At 38.4% G+C, this 13,425-nt stretch overlaps 1 protein-coding gene across 4 annotated transcripts in view; it reads left to right on the top strand.

The window, feature by feature from the left end:
* Window positions 1-13,425, top strand: part of UBR5 (ubiquitin protein ligase E3 component n-recognin 5) — a 95,643-nt gene that overhangs the window by 65,235 nt on the left and 16,983 nt on the right. For 3 of the 4 annotated variants that reach the window (XM_075495072.1, XM_075495071.1, XM_075495069.1), the window contains 17 exons: window positions 1,698-1,849; window positions 2,227-2,322; window positions 2,764-2,887; window positions 3,199-3,296; window positions 4,176-4,324; window positions 4,783-4,874; window positions 5,827-5,973; window positions 6,071-6,189; window positions 6,270-6,396; window positions 6,497-6,626; window positions 6,848-7,008; window positions 7,474-7,713; window positions 7,939-8,062; window positions 8,790-8,901; window positions 10,051-10,182; window positions 11,021-11,282; window positions 11,637-11,901. In XM_075495072.1, coding sequence (XP_075351187.1) covers window positions 1,698-1,849; window positions 2,227-2,322; window positions 2,764-2,887; window positions 3,199-3,296; window positions 4,176-4,324; window positions 4,783-4,874; window positions 5,827-5,973; window positions 6,071-6,189; window positions 6,270-6,396; window positions 6,497-6,626; window positions 6,848-7,008; window positions 7,474-7,713; window positions 7,939-8,062; window positions 8,790-8,901; window positions 10,051-10,182; window positions 11,021-11,282; window positions 11,637-11,901 — 2,530 coding nt within the window. The remainder of the gene's footprint in view (window positions 1-1,697; window positions 1,850-2,226; window positions 2,323-2,763; window positions 2,888-3,198; window positions 3,297-4,175; window positions 4,325-4,782; window positions 4,875-5,826; window positions 5,974-6,070; window positions 6,190-6,269; window positions 6,397-6,496; window positions 6,627-6,847; window positions 7,009-7,473; window positions 7,714-7,938; window positions 8,063-8,789; window positions 8,902-10,050; window positions 10,183-11,020; window positions 11,283-11,636; window positions 11,902-13,425) is intronic. The other variant, XM_075495068.1, reaches the window with a different exon arrangement.

Genomic DNA, 13,425 nt, shown 5'->3' with positions numbered 1-13,425 from the left:
GATGAGATCCACCCGAGAGTACTGAAGGAACTGGCAGATGTGCTCACCAAGCCCCTTTCCATCATTTACCAGCAGTCCTGGCTAACTGGGGAGGTCCCAGCTGACTGGAGATTAGCGAATGTGACACCCATCTTCAAGAAGGGCCGGAAGGAGGACCCGGGGAACTACAGGCCTGTCAGCCTGACCTCGGTGCCGGGGAAGCTGATGGAGCAGATCATCCTGAGTGCTATCCCACGGCATGTAGAGAATAACCAAGGGATCAAGTCCAGCCAGCATGGGTTCAGGAAAGGCAGGTCCTGCTTGACCAACTTGATCTCCTTCTATGACAAGGTGACCCGCCTAGTGGATGAGGGAAAGGCTGTGGATGTTGTCTATCTAGACTTCAGTAAAGCCTTTGACACGGTTTCCCACAGCGTTCTCCTGGAGAAACTGGCTGCTCATGGCTTGGACGGGTGTACTCTTCGCTGGGTAAAGAACTGGCTGGACGGCCGGGCCCAAAGAGTGGTGGTGAATGGAGTTTACTCCGGTTGGCGGCTGGTCACAAGCGGTGTTCCCCAGGGCTCTGTGTTGGGGCCAGTTCTGTTTAATATCTTTATCAATGATGTGGATGAAGGGATTGAGTGCACCCTCAGTAAGTTTGCAGATGACACCAAGTTGTGTGGGAGTGTTGATCTGCTTGAGGGTAGGAAGGCTCTGCAGAGGGACCTGGACAGGCTGGATCGATGGGCTGAGGCCAACTGTATGAGGTTTAACAAGGCCAAGTGCAAGGTCCTGCACTTGGGCCACAGCAACCCCATGCAACGCTACAGGCTTGGGGAGGAGTGGCTGGAAAGATGCCAGGCAGAGAAGGACCTGGGGGTGTTGGTCGACAGCCGCCTGAATATGAGCCAGCAGTGTGTCCAGGTGGCCAAGAAAGCCAATGGCATCCTGGCTTGTATCAAAAATATTGTGGCCAGCAGGACTAGGGAAGTGATCGTGCCCCTGTACTCGGCCCTGGTGAGGCCGCACCTGGAATACTGTGTTGTTCAGTTTTGGGCCCCCCACTACAAGAGGGACATTGAGGTGCTGGAGCGAGTCCAGAGAAGGGCAATGAAGCTGGCGAAGGGTCTGGAGCAGAAGTCTTATGAGGAGCGGCTGAGGGAGCTGGGATTGTTTAGCCTGGAGAAAAGGAGGCTGAGGGGAGACCTTATCGCTCTCTTCAACTACCTGAAAGGAGGTTGTAGCGAAGTGGGGGTCGGTCTCTTCTCCCAGGTAACAAGTGATAGGACGAGAGGAAATGGCCTCAAGTTGCGCCAGGGGAGGTTTAGACTGGCTATTAGGAAATTTTTCTTCACTGAAAGGGTTATCAAGCATTGGAACAGGCTGCCCAGGGAAGTGGTTGAGTCACCGTCCCTGGAGGTATTTAAAGGACGTTTGGATGAGGTGCTTAGGGACATGGTATAGTGGTGGTCTTGGTAGTGTTAGGTTTACGGTTGGACTCGATGATCTTAAGGGTCTTTTCCAACCTATACGATTCTGTGATTCTGTGAAAATGGAATTACAGGAATGAAAAATACCTCTTTGCTCATTCTTCTTAATGCTGAACAAAAATGGAGATAAAAGAGTTTGGTTTCCTTTTTCAGTGTGAAATTCTGCTTTGAAATGTTGTAATTGTAAATGAAAATGAGCTAGTATTTTTACCTTGGTTTTGTATTCAGTTTGCGATTAAGGGAAATGATGAGAAGATCCTTGAGAGCTGCTGGATTGGGCAGACATGAAGCTGGTGCTTCATCAAGTGATCACCAAGACCCAGTTTCTCCACCAATAGCTCCTCCCAGCTGGGTTCCAGATCCTCCTGCAATGGATCCGGGTAAGTCTGCTCATGTATTACATTAGACTGTAGAATAAGAGATTTAATAAAGGAACCGATGGCTTTTAAGGTGAATCACTTAGATTTCAGCGTGAGACTAAAATACCCAATGTCATTGAGGTAACTTTAAGAGTTTACTGAAGCTTATCAGCTCTTTTAAAATCCAGTATATGTCTTTCTAATGCTGCTGTCAAACTTCTATGAAGTGCGTTTTGTAACGTTGAGTTACATTACTAACCTAGGAATGTGGCCATTTGTAGGAAAGAGTACCAATTAAATACAGAAAACCTGCAGTGTGTTAGACATTGCAGAAAGAGCATGTTGTTAGGGATGTTTTTATGTATTGATATACATCCTGCTGTTCTGTTTACTGAAAGATGGTGACATTGATTTTATCCTGGCCCCCGCTGTGGGATCTCTTACCACAGCAGCGACTGGCACCGGCCAAGGACCTAGCACCTCCACGATACCAGGTGAGGACATACTGCTTATCTGATTATGCTTTAGAAGGAAAATTATCTCAAAAGCTGTCTTTGCTTGCACAGACTTCCTGCATATGAAAATGCCTCTTATCAGATGAAGATTGGATTGAAGCAGAATTGCACAAGTGTGCAGAAAGTAAATGAAGTACCATGCTGTGTTTTATGTAAAAATTATTTTTACCTGGGGAATGACAAATACGTAAAAATATGGTAATCAGTATGAAATTGGGATTACTGTCTGTATTTCAGAATGTAATTTGGAACTGAGATTTACAGTACTTCAGAGAAATGTTGCTGAAACTGGCAAATCACTGAATAGTCAAGTTACTGATTAATCACCCCAGTGAAACATTGAATTATTTGCTTTTAATAGGTAGTCATTTCTTGAGGAAAAACTGTTTCTCTGGATTTTTTTTTTTTTTCTCATTACAGGTCCTTCTACCGAACCATCTGTAGTGGAATCAAAGGATCGGAAGGCAAATGCTCATTTCATACTGAAATTGCTATGTGATAGTGTTGTTTTACAACCTTATCTTCGAGAATTGCTGTCAGCTAAGTAAGGATTTTCATATGAATTCTTACTATCATTTGTAATGTTATATCATCTGAAATTTATTACATAGAAGCCTTTTTAAAAAGGTTATTTAAAGGCACATTAGTTAAAATGGAGAATGTTAGAATGTGTCCTGCCATCCCTTAAAATTTACGTCTATTTCACAGAAATAAATAAGAGTGCTTATTCACTCTGTGGTTTTTCTGTTCGCACAAGATTAGCAGTGCTAAGTTTTCACATATTTGTTTCCTACCTCTCCTGTTATAACAAAAAATTTCAGTGTGTTTTAACTTGCCCGTTGTTGTTTTCCCTAGGGATGCAAGAGGCATGACACCATTTATGTCGGCAGTAAGTGGCCGGGCATATCCTGCTGCAATTACAATTCTAGAAACTGCACAGAAAATTGCTAAAGGTACACCAGTTTCAGTAATTATTAGCCTGTGGTTTCCTTCTAAAGTTTGGCATGTGTGCAGATTCATTAACAGTGCTTTTTTTGTGTGAAATTACATGTGCTTGAGCAACTGCTGATGGTGGTAAACACCTTTCTCCAAAACACTGTATGTTGCTGCATGTTTTGGAAATCTTGCTATTATGGAGTATCTTCCTCTTCTGTAGTGTGTATATTACAATAGATTTCTATGAATATTATTGCTTTTGTGTTCTTTATAGTCTTTTCAGCATTTCATTGCTTTACAAATGTCAGTGGATTAAGGTACTATTTTTCAGTAGTACAAAGGTATCACCTGGAACTTCTTTCTTTGAATTGGAAAAAAATGATATGATAAAGCAGTATGTCAAGCTAGATCGTATTCCTGAAAAGCCTTCTATACAAACACATGTTTTGTGACTCTCTTTTGATGTTGGTATTTAATTGTTTAAGAGAAATGTGTGAAGTTGAACTTAAGGAGAAGCTTAAGCAAATTAGAACTGTGGTGTGACAAGGTCTATAGGACTGTATGTATTCCTTATAAGAATATTGCCCGTAAATTATTTTTTTAATCCTTCAAAATGGTGATCCACTGAATTGATTAGGGTATCAGTGAATTTAAAACTGGGGAAGAGTTGGTGGTTGTATTTTTCAGTCAGGAATTTACAGCAGCTTCTATAAGAAATACCTGTAATGTGACAAGCAGAAAGCTTTCTCAGAAGACTGTGACAGATTTTATTCAAACTTCTAATTTTATATGGGGTTTTGTAATGGCAAATGTCTGTCAAGTACGGGTTCTGTTGATGGGTTTTTGTTATTTTTTTGGGGGTTGTTTTTAAGACTGGTATTCTATTGTTCTTTTAGCTGAAGCAACTTCCAGTGAAAAAGATGATGATGTGTTTATGGGAATGGTTTGTCCTTCTGGCACAAATCCAGATGACTCTCCTTTGTATGTTTTGTGTTGTAATGATACATGCAGTTTTACATGGACTGGTGCAGAACATATTAACCAAGTAAGGCGTTTGGTTTTTGGGTTTTTTTGTTGTTGTTGTTTGGGTTTTTTTAGTAAATAGGGATGTGTTTCAACCATGTATTGTGTTAGTCTACTAATCTAATTTTTAAATTACTAAAGTTGCATTGTTTTAATTACTGTAACTTTTAAGTCTGGTATAGTTATTGCCTCCCCTAATTGCTTTGTACTCAGAGCTGGCTGTGTTGGTCAGAATATGTCTGTCTATGGGTGTGGCTTTTCCCCTCTGGCTAGCTTTGGCAAAAATTTTGATGGAAACAGCTCTTTGAAAACACTGAATATTCTAACTAACAACAAAGTTTCACTTTCTAGAATTGATTTACTTCTAAGTGAAGGCATCAGTTTGAACAAGTGCAATTTTACTGTAACCTGAAATGCTGTGAGATTGCAAGCGCTGTAGGGAGAAAACTATGCATAACATTTTTGGTAAATTTTCTTTAGGATATATTTGAATGCCGAACATGTGGCCTATTGGAATCTCTTTGTTGTTGCACAGAATGTGCAAGGGTCTGTCACAAAGGACATGACTGCAAGTAAGTATTGTGTTCTGTTTCTTATAATTAAATCAATATATTGTGGTTTCATTTGTTTACTGATACTTAATAGTTTTTTCCTTGGTTGAAGTATTCAGACATTAGAGAACAGAAGATTAATAAAATATCTAAAATATCTTCTTTTGCTTCTGCTCTGTAAGATTTATTTCATGGGTCAGAATTGAAAGAGTAACTTGAAGCAGTCTTGTGCTTTTGACTTTGTAGAATTTAGAGTAATTAAGTAATTCTAACACCCTCAAAGTGCTTAATATTCTAAGAATAATGTATCTAAATAATACCATGTTTTCATTTTGGGTGCCTCCAGGAGTTTTCTGAAGCCAGTGAATCCTGATGACATAATTCTTGTAAACTTTCAGAAAGAAGTGTAGCATATTAATCTCTAAGATCAACTGTAATAAAGGGAAAAGTGAGCAAGCAATGAAATGAACAGTCAAGATGTTTCTGATCAACCTGGCCAAAGCTTTGAAGCTGCAGATGTTTTGTGTCATTGTTACAGGGTGTAAATGTTACAGCATTAATATCCTAGCTATAATATGCTAACAGATACAATTATAAAGATATTCTCAGCATTGTGACAATTACTGAGATTTTACTGCATGTCATGAGGATTTCCAACTTAACTTTCTTGTCTGGAGGCTATTTTGGGGAAGAATAAATGGTCTTGGATGAGTTTTACTAAGGCACTACGAAAAAGTTCTGTAGTGAAACTGCCCTCTTAAAATGAGTGCAGGAAACAAAAATAGCAAATGTCAAGCATTGCCACATACAAACTCTGCATTTCTCTTTTAAGCTAGGTTTTGGCATCTTGCTACTATAATAAACAAAAAACTAGGAGGAATCTTAATGTGTACACTAACACCCTCAGCCTGTGTAGAAAATATTTGGTATATTACTGAACAGTGTTGCAGCTCACCTTTTCTATTTCTTGTAGGCTCAAACGAACATCTCCAACAGCCTACTGTGATTGCTGGGAAAAGTGCAAGTGCAAAACGCTAATTGCTGGACAAAAGTCTGCTCGCCTTGATCTCCTTTACCGCCTGCTTACCACCACAAATCTTGTTACCATGCCAAATAGCAGGCAAGTTCATATTTGCAATGACTAGGGCAGAATAATTTTTATTATTTTTAAATATGTGGTATATCATTATCTCCCCTAATCAATTTTTTTATTACAGGGGAGAACATCTGCTGCTGTTTTTAGTACAGACAGTTGCCAGGCAAACTGTGGAACACTGCCAGTACAGACCACCTAGAATTAGGGAAGATCGCAATCGTAAAACTGCAAATCCTGAAGGTAAGAGCTGTTTCAGTGAGATAAAAGGCAAATTCCGTATTTCAGTACCTGTTTCTTATATTGTTTTTTTGTCTCCTTAGATTCTGATATGCCTGATCATGATTTAGAACCTCCTCGTTTTGCCCAGCTTGCTTTGGAACGTGTTTTGCAGGACTGGAACGCACTGAAGTCCATGATCATGTTTGGCTCCCAGGAAAATAAAGACCCGTGTGTATTTACACATAGTTGTCAATGTAAAGTTTGATCTGATATTTGAGACCTGCTGACTTATATAAAATTGATTTCCTTTCTTTTTGTTTTTTCCAAGTCTTAGTGCAAGCAGTAGGATAGGTCATCTTCTGCCTGAAGAACAAGTTTACCTTAATCAGCAAAGTGGAACTATTCGCTTGGATTGTTTTACGCACTGCCTTATTGTCAAGTGTACAGCAGACATTTTGGTAAGCACTCTCAGCCATGTTTTACATAAATTTTCTGAATAATGTGATATTACAGTGTATCTCAGGTGATACGCTTGGAGACTAATTTGAAAATAACTTCAAGTTGTGTTTTTGTGAATTTATACTGTTATAACTGTGGTCTCCCTTTGAATCTTAATCTGTCTTGTTTTATGATTCTAAATTACACACCATTATTGGTTTGTAATGACCTGTTTCTGCAGCTCTTAGATACTTTGCTGGGTACTCTGGTAAAGGAATTACAAAACAAGTATACGCCAGGACGCAGAGAAGAAGCTATTGCTGTTACAATGAGATTCCTGCGTTCTGTGGCAAGAGTGTTTGTCATTCTTAGCGTGGAAATGGCTTCCTCCAAAAAGAAAAAGTAAGTGGTGGGGGGTGTGTGTGTGTTGGTTGTGCTGGTTTTGGGGTTTTTATTTAAATATTTATTCTCTTATTAAATGAGTTGATATATGACAACAGTAGGCAGAAACATCTGAATTAATTTGCAGTCTGTAGGCAGCATTGTGTGGAAAGGTGCAAACCTCGAGATTGCACGATAGCTGTTGATATGTCACATAGCTTTTTAATACAATGCTTGCTAAACTTACATGTTCATACTGAACCGGTCTGTTTAAAATTATCCAGCCTTAGTCTTGAATTATTGAATGATAAATGTTTTTAACTGACTTGAATAGCTGTGCATATTGTTACTATACACACACACGAATGTATGTATCTGTTAAAGATAATTGTCTTGACTTCTTGGAAAAAAAAATTGATATTGCTGTAAAGTTTTTTGGAAAAAAAGACATATTTGACTTTTATTTTTCCATATTTTTTTCCTTAGCAATTTTATTCCACAGCCAATTGGAAAATGTAAACGTGTATTCCAGGCATTACTGCCTTATGCTGTTGAAGAGTTGTGCAATGTAGCAGAATCTCTAATTATTCCAGTCAGGATGGGAATTGCACGTCCTACAGCACCCTTTACTCTTGCTAGCACTAGTATAGATGCCATGCAGGGAAGTGAAGAACTGTTTTCTGTGGAGCCTCTGCCACCAAGACCATCGTCTGACCAGTCTAGCAGGTAAAATTCACTAAAGCTCACTATTCATTCTTTTCAAAGACTTGTTAAAGGTGATTTTGTTTTGGGTTTTTGTTAGCTTTTCATTAACAGAAGTATGGTGAGGCTTCTTATTCTGGCCAAGCATTTTGGAAGTACTTTCCTACTGACAGATTTCTACAGTAACTTAGGTTCATAGTAACGTCCAGAGGTCCAAATCTACTTTTTTTTTTTTTCTTTTTTTTAAAGTTCTAGTCAATCTCAGTCATCCTACATCATAAGGAATCCTCAGCAAAGACGAATCAGCCAGTCACAACCAGTTCGTGGCAGGGATGAAGAACAAGATGATATCGTTTCAGCAGATGTGGAAGAGGTTGGTTTTCTTTTTTTGTAATTTTTTTTTTTCTTCTCAGTGTGGTACCTAATGCATTAGCACATGCTTTAACGTCTGAACCAGAAATCCATGTACCAGACCTCTGATTTGCAAAAGATATTGAGTAGTACTTCATGAAGAAGTCCTACTATGCCATAAGCATTTTGTTTTAACAGAGCTTTGTAATTGGTGTTTTGTATTCAGAATATTTAGTCATTTCAGAGTATACCAAGTGCCTTGTATTTGACAGAATTACAGTATGATTTAGAATGCTAATAAATAGCTCTCTCATTGCCTTTATATATAAACTTATGCTAAACTCTCTATTAAAAAAGTTTTTAAGTCTTTCAGCACATGGTTGCTATTACATAGGTTTTATTAGAGAACTAGAGGGTCTTTTACCAGGATGGTAGCTCTTCAGTATTTAGAAACTAATTCTAGGTTTTATAGTCAGTTTTACCATTTCAACATTAAAATCTAATATCCAAAGCTGTGTTCTATTTGTGAGCCTGATTTTTTTTTTTCCCAACACTGTGGACTGTACAACCACGTACAGCTAGTGTGGCTGTAAGTTCATTTTCTGTTCACGTCAATTCAATTGTGACGTCATCTTTCTTAAATGTGGTTTTTTTCTTAGTTTTTAAATCAAATTTTGCACTGAGTTTTTGAAAATACGTATCCCTGATATGGAAGATATTCTAGCATAAAATTACAATGCTCTTTCCAGGTTGAGGTGGTTGAGGGGGTAGCTGGTGAAGAAGACCATCATGATGAACAGGAAGAACATGGTGAAGAAAATGCTGAAGCAGAAGGACAGCATGATGAGCACGATGAAGATGGTATGTATAATGTACATCATGCACATTACTGCTTGGATGAGCAAACCGTGCATCAAAACCAAAAGGCATCTTTGGAGTCACCAGTGATAACAATTTGGGAGACTTGCATGAGTAGAGAGAATCGAAGGGTTTCAGACTATGCATCTTACGAAAGGAGATGAGTAAAATTATAGATAACTCCTAGTAGGCAAGTACATGAACATTTTTATTTTTCTCTTTCTGCACGAGGAGAAAATATTAAGGTACCAAAGAATAAAAAAAACCCCAAACCCCAAATGTTGTTATATGCTTGGTTAACAATATCTATTTTGCCTTTTGTATTTTCTACTGTAAAATGTTGTTGACATAAACTACTTGAACTAAAAAAATAGCCTAGCACTTGTATGGCTAATGATAGAATAGTGGTTATGGTAGATGTGTTCTCAAAGGGGGATCTGAATCATGGTGAGCTAGTTTTCAAACCAATCACAAAATACTAAATTACAGTTCAATATTTTGTAGACAAAAATGAATCCATTAGGTATGAAAATTCGTGCATTAATGTGATTTGTCTTGTATTAGTTTGGAACTACATGGCCCAAAGCTATGATTTAAAAAAAAAAAAAATTATCTTCTTCTCTTTCTGTCTGTGCCTTGTGTTTCCAGTCAACCTATTTACAGTACAGGAAATCTGTTTATTCACTTGCTGAGTATTCAGAACATTTAATTCTCAAAACTTAAACTTGAATAGAACCTGTATTTTTTAATTAGATTTTTTTGTTTTAAGTTTTCAGGTGTTCCTTAGATATTTGTTTGAAACAGCATATGGTTAATTCTCCTAATACATGTGCATGAAGAGTTGTGGAGTCTGTGGCTTGAGTGACTAATTCTGAATCCTTTAAGTCTTAATTTTCAGTGCGTGTGTGTTGAATGTATATGTGCAGTACAGAGTGAGAGGGCCAGGGGTTGCTAATTGCTGGAAAATAAGAAAATACGCTCTGAGTATTGCTGCATGTTTGCACTGCTTTTATGACCTCTCCCTGCATATCCATTAACTTCTTCTATAGTAAGAGGCTTTGGGTTTTGTTTAATGTGTCTTATATGAGACACTACAGGCATTCTATTTTTTCTCTTTCTAAACATGAGATGTTTTGTATGTTGTTTTTATAGGCAGCGATATGGAGTTGGATTTGCTAGCTGCTGCTGAAACAGAAAGTGACAGTGAGAGTAACCACAGTAATCAGGACAATGCTAGTGGGCGCAGAAGTGTTGTCACTGCAGCTACTGCTGGGTCAGAAGCAGGTATGCCACATCATCTTGTGTTTAATCTAGCTGTTTATATTTAGATATTAGGGTTAAGTTGTACAGGAAAAAGAAATGTGTTAGTGATTGAATATGACTTTAACAAGGGCAGAACTGGCTTCACCTAAAAAAATATTATTCTTTGCCTTTGGATCTGGACTGCATCCAGCACTCCAGAGGTATACTGGAGAAATTAGTTACTTCACAACTAGATTGGGAGAGCAAGAGTTACCTGGTTATGACATTTTTAACAAATACCCTTCCCTTGTAATCTTGTTTTTCCTTTGCTTTTCCTTTGCCTGTAATTGTAAGGTACTATGCAGACTTTTTGGACAAGGAGATGTGCTAAGATGTGGCCTATCTTTTTGCTCTTATGGAGCTTCTGCATGTGTTAGCCAGAGATTACCTTGCACTCTTGTGAAGTGAAATGAAATGTTTTCACTCATTTTTAGTGTGGAAGTTAGATATGGTTTAAAACAAAACACAAAACCTGACCAGTCATTTTAAGGCTTTTTGAAAGCAACTGCTCTACTGTCCAGTTTGGAAGCATAATTTTTATAATTCATTGCCTGGGGGCAGAATCAGTGAAGAATTTTTGAATTCAATTATTTCTTAATTTATCTTTTGAAACGTAAGTAATCTTACTGCTTTTTCATGAAACCTATGGAAAACTAGCAGTATGTTATAAGGATAATTTATTAAGGATTTTCAGTAGTGGTACTTGAACCTTTTTAGTATGTGTAGTTTCTTCTCATGGAAAGAGTTTACAACGCTGATGTGTATACGTGCACAGATGTGCAGTTGTCAGTCACTGTTTATTGCTTATTTTCCTCAACAGGAGCTAGCAGTGTTCCAGCATTTTTTTCTGAAGATGACTCTCAATCAAATGATTCCAGTGACTCTGATAGCAGCAGCAGTCAGAGTGATGACATAGAGCAGGAGACCTTCATGCTTGATGAGCCTCTGGAACGAACCACAAATAGCTCTCATGCCAATGGTGCTGCCCAAGCTCCCCGTTCCATGCAATGGGCTGTACGTAATACCCAAAACCAGAGGACTACTAGCACTGCTCCTTCTAGTACATCAGCCCCAGCAGGCAAGTCTGAGTAAAATGCATGCATGAATGTCCGTTAACTCTGGCTTTGTTTCTTCCTCTGTTTTTGTTTGTTCTCTTAAGGATGAAATCTTACCTATTTGTCTTAGAAGGACAGTGCTGACCTATCTTGACTGTTCCAGTTCTGGTTTTGAATTTAAAAAAAGGAAGGATCTGTTGTAGTTCTTAAGATATGAGTATGCTTACAGTAGCTAGTAATTTTTTGCTAGTTACAGTTGTGATGTCAGTAGTATTTACAACTTTATTTCTAGAAATGTGCATGATATCAGTCAATACAGAAAATGCGTAGCAAAGGTTAAATAAATTCATTAACGTCATACCTTCTTTTATGTTTAGCAAGTTCAGCGGGCTTGATTTACATTGATCCATCAAACCTACGTCGGAGTGGTACCATCAGTACGAGTGCTGCAGCAGCAGCTGCAGCACTGGAAGCCAGCAATGCAAGCAGCTATTTAACATCTGCAAGCAGTTTAGCAAGAGCATACAGTATTGTGATACGGCAGATATCTGATCTGATGGGTCTGATTCCCAAGTACAATCATTTAGTATACTCCCAGATCCCAGCTGCAGTGAAGCTGACTTATCAAGATGCAGTTAACTTGCAGGTAAGAACATCCAAATCTCTGTAGAGAAACATAATTTCGATACAGTTGGGTTTTTTAGGTAAAATCATAGAATTGTTGAGGTTGAAAGTGACCTCTGAAGATTCTCTAGTCCAAATTCCCTGCACCGTCAACAGGAGAAGGCTGCTCAGGAATGTGCTTAGGACAGTTAGGTTTTTAATATCTCCAAGGGTGGAGACTCCACAACTGCTCTGGGCAACCTGTTAAGTGTTTGACAAGTCTCATAGTAAAGAAGTTTTTTCCTGAGTTTAAATGGACTTTCCAGGTATTTCAATTTGTGCCTATTGCCTCTTGTCCATTCACTGGATAGCACTGAGAAGAGTCTGGCTCTGTATACTTTATACCTTTTTACCAGGTATTTATATACACTGGTAAGATTATATACACTGATAAGATCCTCCTGAGTGAGTTTGTTGAGTCAAAACTGTCCCAGCTCTCTCAGCCTCTCCTCATATGAGAGATAGTGTAGGCTGAACTAGCTGTAGTTACTAATTCCATTAAATTGTTCATATTTCATATACGTATATTCTTTCAAAAAAGGAATTTCAGTTGATTTTTTTTTTCCCCCTCCCGAACCAAGTCTGACTGGTATCTAATTAATAGTTAAGTCAGGATTGACTGGTTTGGAGATACTAGTGATCTCTACTAGAGATCTTTTGCCCTATTCTTTTTGACGTAAACTGTTGAGTCTATAAAAGAAGAAAGTTAGTAAGGGCCAAATAATTAAATGAGATAAAAGATTTGTACAGGTAAATGTACTGTTTGTTGTCCCTTCTTTCAGGGACGTGATCATCCTTTCCCTGTTATGTGCATGTTTTTTGGTACAGTGTTCTTGACTGTTGGCTTTTGAAAGTATATGTAAAATGCATCTTTAAAGAAAATATGTGAAAGGGAAGACTGGTATCTGGCATGTATAGAAAGAAGTTTCAGATACTAACAACACAGGAAGAACTTCAGTGGGTTCAAAAAGTATGTATCAACTTGCATATGGGCATAGTGTATAGAGTGAAATCATCTGTCCTGAATTTAGTACAAAAATCAACTGTCAGAATAATACTGCTGCTTTGGGGAGCCCAACAAATCAAGTGATGCTGTTTTCTGTTAGTAGTCCTGTGTGCTGGGATGTGAAAACCAGATGACAATATATTTACTTGTAATTGAGCCACAAAGTATTTGTATGGCTCTATTTTCACATTGTGATGGAAGAAAAAGGCTTCTGATTTGGAAGAGGAACATTACAAAGATATTCTGGGATCAAACACTGGGGGAAATATGCAGGACCAAAATCCCCAAGATGTGCACATCTGGGGGATGCTGGGTGGTCATAAGGTGAGGAGCAGAAGAGGTGCCCAAAAGGGCGAGAGAGATGGTGAGAATGCTTCACAGGCACTAAGGTATTAAGTGATGGGAGCTGCATACCACTACGGTAAATCAGCAGTTTCAACAGAGCTTTTGGAAACCATTAATTCGTCATTCTTGAATGTGGTTTTACAGCCTCTTTGTTTG

Source organism: Mycteria americana, chromosome 2 (assembly GCF_035582795.1).
Source record: "Mycteria americana isolate JAX WOST 10 ecotype Jacksonville Zoo and Gardens chromosome 2, USCA_MyAme_1.0, whole genome shotgun sequence".
NCBI lineage: Eukaryota > Metazoa > Chordata > Aves > Ciconiiformes > Ciconiidae > Mycteria > Mycteria americana.
Note: the sequence above shows the minus strand (reverse complement) of the source record. Positions and strands in the feature narration are given on the sequence as shown.